This window comes from Mercenaria mercenaria, unplaced genomic scaffold (assembly GCF_021730395.1).
Source record: "Mercenaria mercenaria strain notata unplaced genomic scaffold, MADL_Memer_1 contig_4995, whole genome shotgun sequence".
NCBI lineage: Eukaryota > Metazoa > Mollusca > Bivalvia > Venerida > Veneridae > Mercenaria > Mercenaria mercenaria.
Genome location: NW_026463270.1, coordinates 10,980 through 25,693, shown reverse-complemented (window position 1 = coordinate 25,693; position 14,714 = coordinate 10,980). Strand labels below are relative to the sequence as shown.

Genomic DNA, 14,714 nt, shown 5'->3' with positions numbered 1-14,714 from the left:
AAATGTATTCTTTCAATACTTTGACAATCACCGAAACCAATAACTTCACTACAATAATTTAAAATTGGTGACACTTATTTGTCAAATAGATCTAATTTGTACTTAGCAGTTATATAAGTAAACTTATACAGCTATTTGTTTAATTGAAAAAATTGCTTTCTGTGCCTGGCCCGCTAAAGTGGTTTTAGCAGCATTAAATGCTCCTCCAGTAGAAAATACTATTCCAAGGTATGTAAATTTATTGACGATTTCTATCTCACTATTATTATAATAAAAAGAAAGGTTTGCGGGTACCCTACCGCCTCTTTTAAAAATCATAATCTTTGTTTTTGATGTATTTACTTTAAGTTTCCATGTATTACAATAATTATTTAATAAATTTAAACTGTCTTGTAATTCATTAGCAGAATTCGCAAAAATTACAATATCTTCTGCATAAAGTAACAAAAAATATCTTAAACATTTGTACATCTATTCCATCTAAGCCGCTACTTATGAACGTATCCTCAAGGTCATTAATATACATAGAAAATAGAAAGGGGGATAAGCACTCCCCTTTACGAACACATGTGTGTACAAATGTACATGTAAATTCTTCACTAACTTTGTTCAAGTTTTGCACCCTTGATTTAAGTCATTCTGCCCTAAAGCGTTATCTCCACTTCTACCCTGCTGGTATTTATCTTTCAGCCACCTAGGAGGCTGATAAGCCAATCTACCCTGAATACCGAGATATGTGATAAGAGATAACATAGATTTTGTAGCTTTTTGTTTGGGATAGTGTTGTTAATTAGTGACATATTACATCAAATATATGCTAATAGATATGGAATTTGCACTCTTTGTAAGTAAATTAAGTAGCTTCGCAACAAAGTTAATTGCATGCAGCTTTGTAGTACAATCATTTCAACAGACTGTTGAATTAAAGACACAAAACAAATGACCGTAATCTCTCATCAGATTTTGTTTTGGCTAAACAACATTTATAAAATGCTAAATTTTATCATGCACATATTTAAACAACAAATATGAACAATTCTTAAACATAATTTTAAATACATATTAATGTCATTTTCTAACACTGATTTTACTCATTTATACGCATCCAGACAATCAAATCGCATCCAAATAAAGTTATTTCTCATAAAAAATAACGTATGTGTTTAGTATGGAGATGTAATAAAAGAAATATTTTAGCTATTTTAGACGGAATTTGTTGTGCAGAAAATGAGATTATTTTGGGCTAATTTTCAGAAAACATGTACATGTACTTTATGAAAATTTGAATTTTGAAACAATTTTATGGAGTTTCTAAAGTATCACAAACAAACCGTCAAAATGATTGAGTTATTATTAACACTTCATTCTATAGATCAAGAGGCAGTCTCGAAGTTTAACAACAAAATAAATAGATGAATAAATAAATAAATAAATAGATACCAACGAAGATGTTTTTACTTTTTCATACACACATGAGCATTGTTATATCGTACGTCTGTCTTTACTGGCGTGTATTTTTATAACAATACCCGATCATTTATAATTCATTTTTTTTTCCGCACTCAAATGTTTAGAACCGTACGTATTAAGAATATACTCAACACCTTTTCTAGCTCCATAGCTGGGATTTTATACTTATCTCTGCTAGATTTTGAAAAATTTAGATAAAATTCTGGCACAATTTTAATGATGATTTTATTGTAATAAAACGTAAGAATGATAATAATGAGAATAAAACTCATTTATACGTAAAATTGTTTGATCCCGCAGATGGCATTATTTGCCGCATAGCGACGAGCGAAAAAGTATATACTTTTGGGTTGCATTATTTCAACTGTCATTTCTCAAAGAATATTTGTTGGTATCTATTTATTTATTCATTCATTTTTTTGTGTTTCGGTCATATAAAGAATCATCCTTAATTTCCAGGCTTCGAGAAATCACAAATTTTAACTCGAACGAGGCTCGCTTTTACAGCTTTCTTCAACGAAAGCATTTATTTTTTCACAACAGCCGATTTTATGTATGTTTTAAAAATGTTAGGCAACAAAAAATTTGATTGGTCCAACTTGTTAGAAAGAACTAAAAGATTTTATTTAAGACCATGAAATGTGACGACTGAATGCGTCATGCGGAATTCAGAGCTGTTACTGTAAACGGTATTCAGATAACAATTGGCCGACGCATTAATGCGTCGTGCGGGCATAATGAGTTAACAGAACTGTATATAGATTGTATGATGTCTAAAATTTTACCACGTAAACCTAGTTTGACAAGCTTATACCACAAATTATCCCTAACTACGTAATCAAAAGCTTTACTAAAATCGACGAACAAACAGTAGAGTTTTTTCCCCTGGTTTAACGTATGTGATATCAAACCTTGCAACATAAAAATATTATCAATAGTACTCATATTAGCTCTAAATCCAGCTTGCGCTTCAATATATACATTATGCAATTCAGCCCAATTTCGCAATCTATTATTAATTATACGTGTAAATAATTTACCGACACAGCTTAACAAAGTGATTCCTCTATAGTTATCTACATTACTAATGCTTCCTTTTTTGTGTAATGGAATAACATATCCTTCTGACCACCGTTCAGGAAAATACTCGATATCAAAGGCTTTGTTAAATAAATTGTAAAATAAATCAACTAAAGCATGTTTTCCAGCGATCAAAAATTCATTAAGTATTAAATCTGGACCACCTGAGCGGTTATTATTGAGCTGATTTAGAGCTGACAAGATTTCCTCTTTAGATATACATATATTCAATTCTTCAAACATGATTTTAAACTCACCATTTCTATATTTGTCGTTAAAATATAAATTATCTTCATCAGGCGAGAAATATTTATCTAACGGATTATTAACTGCTTTAAAGTAATTTTCAAAAGTTGATAATGTAATATTAGAACGTTTTATAGCTGCAGACTCCTTCAGTAGGTTCCACTACATACGAGCATTTTTAATTTTACATTGTAACAATGTATCTGTTTTTTTTTTATCATAAGCATATCTACATTTACGTAACAAAATTTTATACTCAGACCTGGCTTTTACCATATTTACTCTATTTTCATTACAAGGATTATTACGGTACTTATTCAAAAAACGTAAAAAATCATAGCGTTTTTCATAACATGTATCATCAAACCAGGGCTGGTTACTATTGCTACACTCAAATGAAACATTTGCATTATCATTTACTTTATTAATTTTAATTTTTTAAACAATGGTGCTGCAACACCGTCAACAATAGACTCAAATTTTTGTAGACAAATGTTCATATTATCTTGATTAACACATAATTCTAAATCATTATGTAAGTCGCTAAACTTTTCAGCAACCTGATTACTTTTCAAACCATCAATAAATTGTTGAGACATGTCTCTGTTCCATACGTATTTAAGCTTTACAGATTCTGCATCACAATGCACATGCTCTTGTGTGTTAATATTACATTTATCAAGTAATAGGGAAAAAGTAATAAGACAGTGATCAGATAAAATGTTCGGATCATGTACTTTAAGATCATGAACACTTTCAAATAAATCCGGTTTACATAGCACATAATAAATCACGCTTGACCCTCGGTTATTTATAAATGTGTATTTCGATGATTCAAAACCAGATTGTCCATTCATAATTCTCATACCTGTCTGTTTACATAGATCTAACAATAATAACTTATTATTATTTACATGACCTTTATCCTGAGACATTCTAGGTAACTCTAAGTCCGTGGTGTAATCTAAAGGTAAAATGTCAATATTACAATCATTATCATCGACAACATAAACCGGTAAAGTGGAGGTTCTAGCATTGTAATCACCACACAAAAGATTTTTTTTTTTTTTTTTTTTTTTTTTTTAGGTTGGGTTTAACGACCACACAAAAGATAATGTGAATTAATAGAACAATTATTTTCAATATGTACAACAGAATCAATCAGTCTATCAAAGATATTGTCATCTATAAGCGCCTGTCTACTGCTATCGTCCGGCAGTACATAACACAGTCCAACAAATAAATCATTATAAGTATTTAACGTTTTTGCATCTAGATTCAGCCATAAAATATCATCTTTACTAGTAAAGAAAAGAGTGTCTTCAGACGTAGATTCACTTCTAATGAATGCAATAACACCTCCAGAATTACGCTTACTAGATTTCACATTTTTTCGATTTAATACATAATGTTCGAAACCTTCGACATATAAAACAGAAAATTCGTCCGTCCATGTTTCTGTCAAGAGAACAATATCACTGTCACATAAAATAGTTTTTAATTCATTTTGTTTCAATTTGTTTGTACGTTTAGAAATTAGACAGTTTATATTTAATAGCGGATATCGGAGTCCCCGCGTTATCCTAGTTATTGACCTGCGTTGGAGGATCACATGACGACTGGCGCTCATTATCACGGTTATTTATAGAATTCGGGGAATCCCGCTTCCGTGACATACTTCTGTTCTGTCTTGTCTACTGTACGGATTAGCCGACTGTGACCTTCTTGCGCTACGACTATTTGCACGGGAAATGTGTGCCACAGCTCTGTTTGCACCGTTAATACTATTGTGTGAATCTAAAATATTTCAAATTTGTTTGATCACTGTCACTGACTGATGGATTGTGTTGTGACGGGATTGTTTATTGCTGATATGTTTTGTTCCACAGTTACATTTCTGTCTGGAATATACTCTGAGTCGGTAAGTGCATTTAAATTTTCGTTTTTTTTCTGTGTTTGAAAAGTCCACTTGCTGCAGATGTTGTTGAGCTTGTCCATTCGTTGCGGTACTTACTCCCGCTATCTGGATACTGCCGTTATCTGGAACTGACTGTGCATTTAACATTCCTTGGACAGACTGATGGACATGTGGGACAGGGGCCTGTTGCTGATGTCATACAACAGGGGCTGGGGCTTGTTGCTGTTGTGATACAACAGGGGCAGGGGCTTGTTGCTGCTGTGATACAACAGGGGCTGGGGGTTGTTGATGAGGCTGGCCTTGCTGTGATACTACCGGGAAATGTGCATGTACTTGCTGAGGGGATATTGAAGGTGTAATATTGGCTCGAACATGGGCCTGTAATTCTTCTGTACGGGTAGTGCTGCACACGCGGGTCTGCTGAGGCATAGAATGAACATGTGTTAAACGCGTGTCACGTTCATCGGGAAGTAGTAGATTGCACATGCTGGGGCTAGCCGACACATCTTGGGCTACAGGGACATAATTCACGGGCATTCTCTGGGCTTGCATATGGGGTACATACTGTGGGACATTAGGTAAAGTCTGTAGGGGAGGGTATGGCTGCGACTGTTGGGAACAATTAGGTGCTGCCTGGTTTGTATTAGTCATTCTGGTATCATTCTTCAGAGTTTCACCTGAATAACTGTTCGTCTGAGACATAAACTGTCCATTTATGGGAAGCACAATATGCGAAGCCGGGTTCGGCTGGACTTGCGGTATAGGGTTTTCAGGTACTGCATTTGCATACTGTGAGTGTGAGTGTCTCCCGGCATTATTCGATATATAGCTAATGTTTGGGAATCGTGAATTCCTTATACACTGGTCCCAGTCTGGCATTTCATCACGCACTACTACACCATCAACTAGAAGTTTCGCCGGATACACTATTTTCACCTTCGAATATTTATTCAGAGATCGATATTGTTTATAAGATGGCCATAATCTAGAGCGCGCCTCTTGTATTTCAATCGGGAAGTCATAATCTATTGATATGGTACTACCTTTCAGATGATTTGTACGGCTCATAATCAGGACCAAATCAGCATGATCACGAAAGTTAACAATGATAGGCCTGCTACCTTTACTTTGAAAATTTCTAAATCCTAACCTGTGAGCGGTTAATTGTGATCTCGACCGGTGCTATATCTAACTTGTTTTCCAGGAATTCCAACAAAATGTCAGCACAATTTTCCTCCGAATTTTCAGCATATCCTCTGAATATGAGATTGTCCCTTCTAGCCCTTGATTCGATATCGATTGATTTGTATGCTAAGGTTCTCATAAGTCTCGTTTGGTCATTTGTAATTTGCACTGCCTGATTCAGTTTGGTATCCATTTGAGACAAAGACTGCTGCATCTGTGCATTTCCTGTGTTACAGTTTACCTGCTCTTGGCGTATGAATCTCAATTCATCGAACATTAAGACCATTTTCTCGTCCATTGTTGATTGCACAGATACATTTCTCGTCAATACTGACGGATTACCACCTGTTTCACCTGTGTCCATTTCCCGCTCTTGTAAATTTTCATACCTGTTTTGAACTGTCACTCTATATTGCGGATTTAACTCCATTTTTCACAATTTTTGACAACTAATTTCACAAAATCGTTTTTAATGACTATTTTCCTTAGTTCTCTATACCCGCCCGCTTAGCTCAGTAGGTAGAGCGTCGGTCTAGGGATCGCGGGGTCGTGAGTTCGGTCCTCGGGCGGGGCGTATGTTCTCCGTGACTATTTGATAAAATACATTGTGTCTGAAATCATTAGTCCTCCACCTCTGATTTTTGTGGGGAAGTTGGCAGATACTTGCGGAGAACAGGTTTGTGCTGGTACAGAATCCAGGAACACTGGTTAGGTTAACTGCCCGCCGTTACATGACTGAAATACTGTTGAAAAACGGCGTTAAACCCAAAACAAACAAAAATTAGTTCTCTATTGTTATAAAAGCTCAATACTTCAATCTAAATCAGTAATTTCCAATTTTTTTTCAGATAAGAACAATTTTGATCGACCACTGTCCGCCATATTTAATTACGTATGTATGATTAGCAATGATTATTTACATTAAATTACAAACATATAAGTAATAAAATGCAGTTTGGTAAATGTAAGATATAAAGTATCAAAACGTGTAAGAAGTATATTATAGCAGGTTTTGGTAAGTAAATGTGAAAATCTGATAATCACGAGAGAAAATTACATGTTAGAAATTCGATGGTAGTTACTTTCTTGGCATTTTTTTTCTTTTCCTTTTTTATCCGAATGCACAGCTTGATGAGCATTTAGTTTAGACATAATATAATTTAGGTCGATTGTGAAGCAAGTTCTACAACATATATAAATCACTCCCGACACATCCATCGCCGCGAGAGTATGAGAGAAAAGGCAAGGTTCCCTTTAAATGCTGGGCGCCAAGCAAGAGAACAACTGGTACCATTTTTCACGTCTTTGGTATGACGCGGCCTAGGATTGAACTCACGACCTCCCGCACTCGAAGTGCTCGATGCGCATTTGAAAACATCATACACAAATTCATGACAGTAGGGTGCTGAAACTGGTAAAAAATTTAAATATCTTTGTATAGGGAATCGCGACCTAAATCGGGATCGATCCCTCTACAGTATCGTTATTCCTACGGTATATGCGATAAGCGATATATACCGGCCGGTATATAGTATCGAATTAAAAAATATGACTTCCGGCTGTGCACAGAGCGTCTGGCTTCGGATTTCAGCTAATGTACTGTAACGATTCCTGACTGAGGCAGTGCCTTATTTCATAATATTTTTATACTTCGTTTATATTTGAATAACATTGAGCGCATCTCTATATGCTTTTGTAGACTTTACTGTTAAATACTTTTAGGGAAATTCCGACTTTTTGTAATTTCATGTTCTTCAGAGTTCAAGTTTAGTCCTGTGGCAATAAAAACGAAAATAATTCTGTTCGGAACAGTGAACGTTATTTGTCTGAAAATAAAATCAAGTGTTATATCAGTAAATTACTGAATGAACGTAATACAATAACGTTATGTATTAGATTTATTTCACTTATCTGGTTACCGATTAGATAATCTCTTAACGTTCTTTATTATTATTATTATTATTATTATTATTATTATTATTATTATATTTCTAATTTAGTTTTGTATCTTTTCTTATCTTTGATTATTATGTTTTGAAGAATTTCAAATATTTGAGTAGTTTCAGGAGTTATTGCATATAATCTAAATACCTGGGACAAGTTTCTAGAGAGTGAATATAACTTGCATAGTAAATCGCGTGTTGTTACATTGGTCTTGTAGCAGTTGAGACTGAAAAGGTATTATTAATAATAATAATGATAATAATAATAATAATAACAATAATAACCGGGTTGTCAAAGACTTCAACGCCAGTATACTAAAGGCTGCTTACAGCGGCATTCCAAGGGGAGCAAGAAAGGACTATAAGCCCTACTGGAGTGATGAGTTGGAGAATCTACAGGCAAAGTTATCAGAAGCCAGGGAGGAAGCAGAAAACAATCCCTCACAAGAAAGTAACCCCTCTCTACAGCAAGCCAAGGCCAAATTCCTCAGGCACAAACGAGAAGCACAGAGGAAGAGCTGGAGAAACAAAACAGCCTCGCTCAACCTAGAGCGAGATGGCCAAAAGCTGTGGAGATTGACGAGACAGCTGAACGATGAAGAAACAGGAAGAGGCTCAGTAACTCTGGAAGAGAATGGTGAACTGTTGACGGGTAAACAAGCGGCAAACACTTTTGCCTCTAACTACAAAGATGTTTCCAACATCTCCATCAACAGGGAACAGCAAAGGGAAGCCCGAAGAGAAAAAAGGGAAAGGCAGACAGGCCAAGTGACACCAGAATGCATGAAGCAGAGTCTTAAACTGCATGAGCTACAGACAGCTCTTAGGCAGTTGAAGACAAAGAAGTCTCCTGGACCAGATGGAGTAACAAATGAAATGCTGACCAATCTAGGCACTGAAGCAAATTGCAAACTCCTGGAAATTTGCAACTACAGCTGGACACAAGGACTGCTTCCACAGATATGGAAAGAGGCAGTCATGAACCCCATCCACAAGAAAGGGAAGGATCCAAAGAAGGCTGCAAGCTACCGCCCAATCAGCCTAACCAGCTGCGTTGGAAAGACAATGGAGAGGATTTTGAATGCACGCCTGAAGTGGTACATGGAGACTTACAACCTATTCGCAACGCAAAAAGCTGGCTTCAGACAATTCCGCTCCACTGAGGACCAGACCACTTATCTATCGCAAGAGATAGAGGACGCCTTTCAAGAGCAGAAAGTCGTGCTTACAGCATGGATTGATCTGCAGAGGGCGTTTGACAAAGTCTGGACTGAAGGACTCCTCGTCAAGCTGATGAGGACCAGAGTAGGAGGTCACATGCTGAGGTGGATTAAGTCATACCTCCACAATAGGAGAGCAAGAGTCAGTTTAGAACTTGCCAGCAGTAGGAAGTTCCTGTTGCGTCCTGCTGTCCCACAAGGCGGAGTCTTATCCCCTACACTCTTCTTGCTTTTCATCAATGATCTGGTGTCTGAACTACCGAAAGGAGTTAAGGCTGCTCTCTACGCTGACGATCTGGTGTTATTGTGTAAGGAAGAACATGCCACTACAGCCACATACAGGATGCAAGAAGCCATCAACAAGCTTTCAGCTTGGGCTGAAGATAGGTGTGTATCGATCAATACAGAAAAATCGTCCACCACACTATTCTCGCTGTCGTCAAAGCAGAGGGCGGGTACAATCAAGATGGGAAATACTTCGCTGATTGAAGCAGACGAGGCAAAATACCTCGGAGTGACCTTTGACAAACGGCTAACCTGGAAGCCCCACATTAGTCAAGCAGAAGGGAAGGCCCGTAGGAAGCTTGCCATGATGCGCAAACTTGCTGGAACAACGTGGGGAGCAAATGAGCAAATACTCAGGACAGTATATCAGGGAACAGTGAGACCCCATTTAGAGTTTAGCTCAACGGCCTGGTCCACTACTGCCAAAACTAACCAACAGGCTTTAGACAAGGTCCAGAACCAAGCATTGCGGATCATGACAGGTGCTACAAAGTCTACACCAATCTCCTTCACGGAGAAGCTAACGGGACATGCAAAGGTTCTGCTTCAAGCAGAGAAGTTCAGGTCTTTTCAAGACCATCCCATGAAAGCCAAGCTAGATGGCTACACAAAGAATCGGCTCAAACGTAGCAGCTTCGTACATGAGGCAAAGAAACTCAACCGAGAGTTCAAAACTGAGCTGAGCATACCAACGACTCCACTAGGTAGTGAAAACATTATAAACCCACTAGCGAATGATCTGTCCTCAGTGACTCTAAGACTTGCTGTTCCTCGTCTTGACCGCGGGAAGCAAGAGGGTGAAGGCATTCGGAAGAGCCTCACACTTGCTATGATCAATGAAGACTATCCTCCGGAATCATGGACTCATGTCTATACAGACGGATCAGTCACATGCGCCGTCAAAAATGGAGGAGCAGGAGTTTTCATTCAATACCCATCTGGCAAGAGAGAAACACTACATGCAGCCACAGGAAAACACTGCAGCAATTACAAGGCAGAGACCGAAGCACTCATGAAGGCCGTCTCAGTGGTTGAAGACTCGGCAGAAGAAAGCTTCTTAGTCGTCTTTCTCACAGATGCACTGTCTGTCATGGGAGCTCTGATCAACAATAAAGCTCCGCAGCTAGCCAGGAGAATGCAGAGCCTGAGTATAACCTGCAAAATAGCACTTCAGTTGGTTCCATCCCATTGTGGACTTGCAGGCAATGAAGAGGCAGACAAACTGGCTAAGCTAGGAGCTCAGTCAGAACAACCAACATAACCTGTGAGTTACAAGGAGAAAGTCACCATCATCAAGGCACTAACGAGACCAAAGATGGAGGAAGATGCTTTTCATCTCTTTGATCGGTCTGAACAAGTGATGATAGTCAGGCTCCGCTCAGGGCACAACAAGCTCAATGCTCACATGTACAAGAAATACAGACTGACATCATCGCCAACTTGTCCATGTGGTGAAGAAGATCAGACTGCGGAGCATATACTTCAGAGATGTAAAAGGCATGACCAGGAGCGAGTTGCGACTTGGCCGATAGATACCTCAATTCACCAGAAATTGTATGGAGGCATTGAGGATCTGCGGCAAACCACAAGTTTCATCGAGGCTACTGGTCTGACAGTGTAGTCGCGAACGATAAGAAGAACAATACAATAATAATAATAATAATATTCAATCGGACAATTTTCATATATTTCACAACGAATCAGACTTTGCATCTTGAAAGTTCGTTATAACTTCCATTTAACTTATAATTCTTTTTTATAGTTCAAGGAACGAAATGAAGAATGGCACACCGAAACACTAGTTTAATTAACATTTTCGCAGAAATTAAATAACAGCCCTTCCTAGCTATGTCCACAATGAGCACCTCTATAATAAACGGGCTTCAGAAAAATAAGTAACAATTCAAAAGCAATAAATTTCTGACACGCTTTTACATATATCTTTTAAAGATCTGACCGCAGCATTCGTGTTAGAAACGTATGGCTATTTTTTTTCCTAATGGAAAGCTGGATATAGCTGTCACCGAAATAATAAAAACATGAGTAACAAAATATTACTTCGGGTATTTTGATAGAAGAAATTATTTTGTTTAATTTTGCTAATCTGATCCATTCTTATATGAAAATTTTCGTTTTGGTACTACTAAACACATTTCATTCTAATAATTTTTAATGTTTCATTCATATATTTATAATTGCCGCATTATTTCAGATAACTTACTGACAACATAACCTAGACAATAAACAAGTTTATTTTTGATATTTTTTTCTGCCAAGTTGAATATTCTTTTATTTTAGAAACAATGCAAAAGTATGAAAGGGTGTATTTTACATATTACGTCAGTAGGTGTGACTTATTATCTCTTTTGTACCTGATTTGCTGAAATAGGGAACCTTACAACTTTGTGTAAATGACAGGTAGTGGTATAATATAAAGGATCAAGCTATGTTCCATTGACTTTGAACTGTGAAACAATACTGTTTAATGTTTGTTTTGTTTTTTTTTGTTTTTTTTTTCTACAATCCAGATGTTGATGAACAGTTGTAAATATGTTTTATAAAATAAGATGTAGGTCCTTGTGCTTAAAATAACAGCCATGATTACATTTTAAGAGATTCGCAAAATACATGCTGCTTTTTAAAACACATTGTTTGGACTTATTTTAGGCGTTAAACGTTTAATTTTAAACATAATATTATTATTGAGCTGCACCACGAGAAAACCAACATAGTGCCTTTGCGACTAGCATAGATCCAGATAAGCATGCGCATCCGCGCAGTCTAGTCAGGATCTATACTGTTCGCTTTCAAACCCTATTGCAATTAGAGAAAAAGTTAGCGAACAACATGGATCCTGCCCAGACTGAGCGGATGCGCTATGTTGGTTTTCTCATGGTGCGGCTCATATCCTTAGTAAATGGCAAAATAGAAATGTTGCCATGTTCATGATTTATTTACTCACTGGGTATCATGAATTATTGAAAAGACGTCTACTTCCGTGTTCTGAGTCCAGTTTTTACCAGATGAAAGACGACGAACCATCACACTTCAGTTCCTACAAAATTGCCTTATTCAAGGAAAACAATTTGCAGAATGAAACACATAATTACAAAATACATCAAAACATAGCTGACTGAAAAAAAGTCAGTTTCTGTTTGTAAATATGAATGCATGAAAGGCAAAGCAAGTATTCTATAGGCATTGTTTCAAGTAACTCGGCGGAACTAGTTGTTTCTTTTCTGGCCTTGCCCTACCCCTAATCTCCCGCCCCTATGTATTTCATGAAGTTATCTTTTCATGACGAGAGTAACAATATTCAAAAGGAGCTCAATTCAATTTTGAATTATTTCAAAACGTTAACTTCAAAATGTTGAAATATACAGTTTAACCCTTACCATGCTATATTGCTATAAAGTTTGTCCCAACTTCAATTTGGACGGTACCATTCACTGTTACAAGGGGATACTGACTGAACTGCGAACAGCGCATACCTTGATCTGACTGCACAGATGCGCAGGCTGATCACGATCTACTCTGGTCTCTAAGGCATAATCAGCCGAGTCCAGCATGATAAGCGTTACTACTCATGATATATAGTTCTCTTATTATCGGAGGAATAAAATTAAACTTTAGTTTATTGGTATGTTTCAAACATTCAGAATACGTTGAAAACTAAAATGCAAACAAATCTTCTATATAAGTGACATCCCCTCCCCCCATCCCACCCCTTAATGTCAGACATCTTAATCTCCAATAAACAGGATTCTGTCTGGTAGTCTGATAAGGGTCCACAAAACCCCTGTAGACTTGACATGTCCTCCATGTCAGATGATCATAAATTTTATTGATATGTAAAGATATATGGTTATTTCCAGTGTTTTGCATTTTATTGATTGAAATGCAGCTTTTTTTCAGAATATACACAAAATTATTCTAGTTGATAATATACTAATTGTAATTGCTCTGCCATGTTGAGTAATGTCCTGATCAATTCAATTACAACGCTTACATCAAGGCATTATTATTCTCACCCTTTTAGAAAACTCTTACCTTTATTTAATAAAAAAATAAAATAATTATTCAAAACTCAGTAAGAGAAATGGCATGTATTTTTTATTCAATTGTTATGATCTTTTTATCTAAGTAACAAAATAAAACCAGAAAAAAAATAAAATTAAGGAAGCGTTCAGTTGCATTTTAATAGATAAAGAAGAAATATGGACATGTATAATAAAATCCAGCAATAAACAGATATTGTAAAAAATACACATGGTTTATTTATTATAAACATAAATTAATCATTATTTTAAAAGGTGCCTGAATGCATTTTCTTTTATTTTTATAAAAATCCAACAAAAATGAGATATATTTGTAATACAACTTGATTAATTAAAAAATACTGTTGTATCTTACCTGTTTGTTTGTTTAGTCGTAATTTAATCAGGATTTCTAAACTCGTTATAAAGGTAAGAACTGGTTTTCTTGAAACGCGCTCTTTAGTACTCTTTCATTTTCTTCTTTTCTCAATTGTATATTATATTTCAAGTCAAAGTAAAGTTTCTCTTTTTATACACCATGTCACATTTTTCAGATATATGTATTGTCTTACTGTATACTCTTGTGTCACTTTGTGATTTGAGTTTGATAAAAGTAAGGTTGTTGTTGATGTTGTTGCTATAATGGTGAAAAAATATCACATGTAATTATATTATTATTATTATTATACCAGATTTATTTGGCGCCCTTTTCATGATCATTTTCTCGTTTAAAGGCGCTTTACATATTTCAAATGCAGCCACACAGGGCGCATAATTCATCCTCTACTAGTACAGACACAGAGCGATCGGACCAGAGGGACAGAGTGAGACAAAGCACCCACGACAGAGAGATCAGAAATCAGATACAGGCATGTCCGGCTAACTTAGCCTAGCTCGTTGCAAACAGGCAGCCTAGTTCTTTAACGTGCCCAGTGTATAGCACTGACACAAGCAAGGATTGCCTGGGTTCCTGGCCAGTACACCTCTAGCTGGGTTGGAAACACTGAAAAAGCGTTTCTGAATATTCCCGAGTAGCTGCCGGGTATCGTTCCCCCGACCTCAGAATTGGAAGGCCAGTGTGCTATCCTTCCACCTTAATGCAAACTATGTACTGCCCAGTAGTTATACAGTATGATAAACAGAAGCAACTCTATCAATCGTCCAGTCTTGTATATTGGCCTAAACAGCCAATACGTAAACCCATATCCCATATAACTTGCATATCAGAATCTGTGTAAGGTAATGTAAGTAAGACAGGATTTAGAAATTGGTTTACTCTATTTGCCGTGTTCTATTATATTTTATTACCTCATCTATTAGTTGGTGCTAC

The 14,714-nt window shown here is 36.6% G+C and overlaps 1 protein-coding gene across 1 annotated transcript; it reads right to left on the bottom strand.

Annotated features, from left to right (window-relative positions):
• Window positions 1-4,909: 4,909 nt before the first annotated feature.
• LOC128554383 (uncharacterized) lies at window positions 4,910-5,782 on the bottom strand. Its single transcript, XM_053535665.1, has one exon. The coding sequence runs from the start codon at window positions 5,780-5,782 to the stop codon at window positions 4,910-4,912; it is 873 nt and encodes a 290-aa protein (XP_053391640.1).
• Window positions 5,783-14,714: the final 8,932 nt, after the last annotated feature.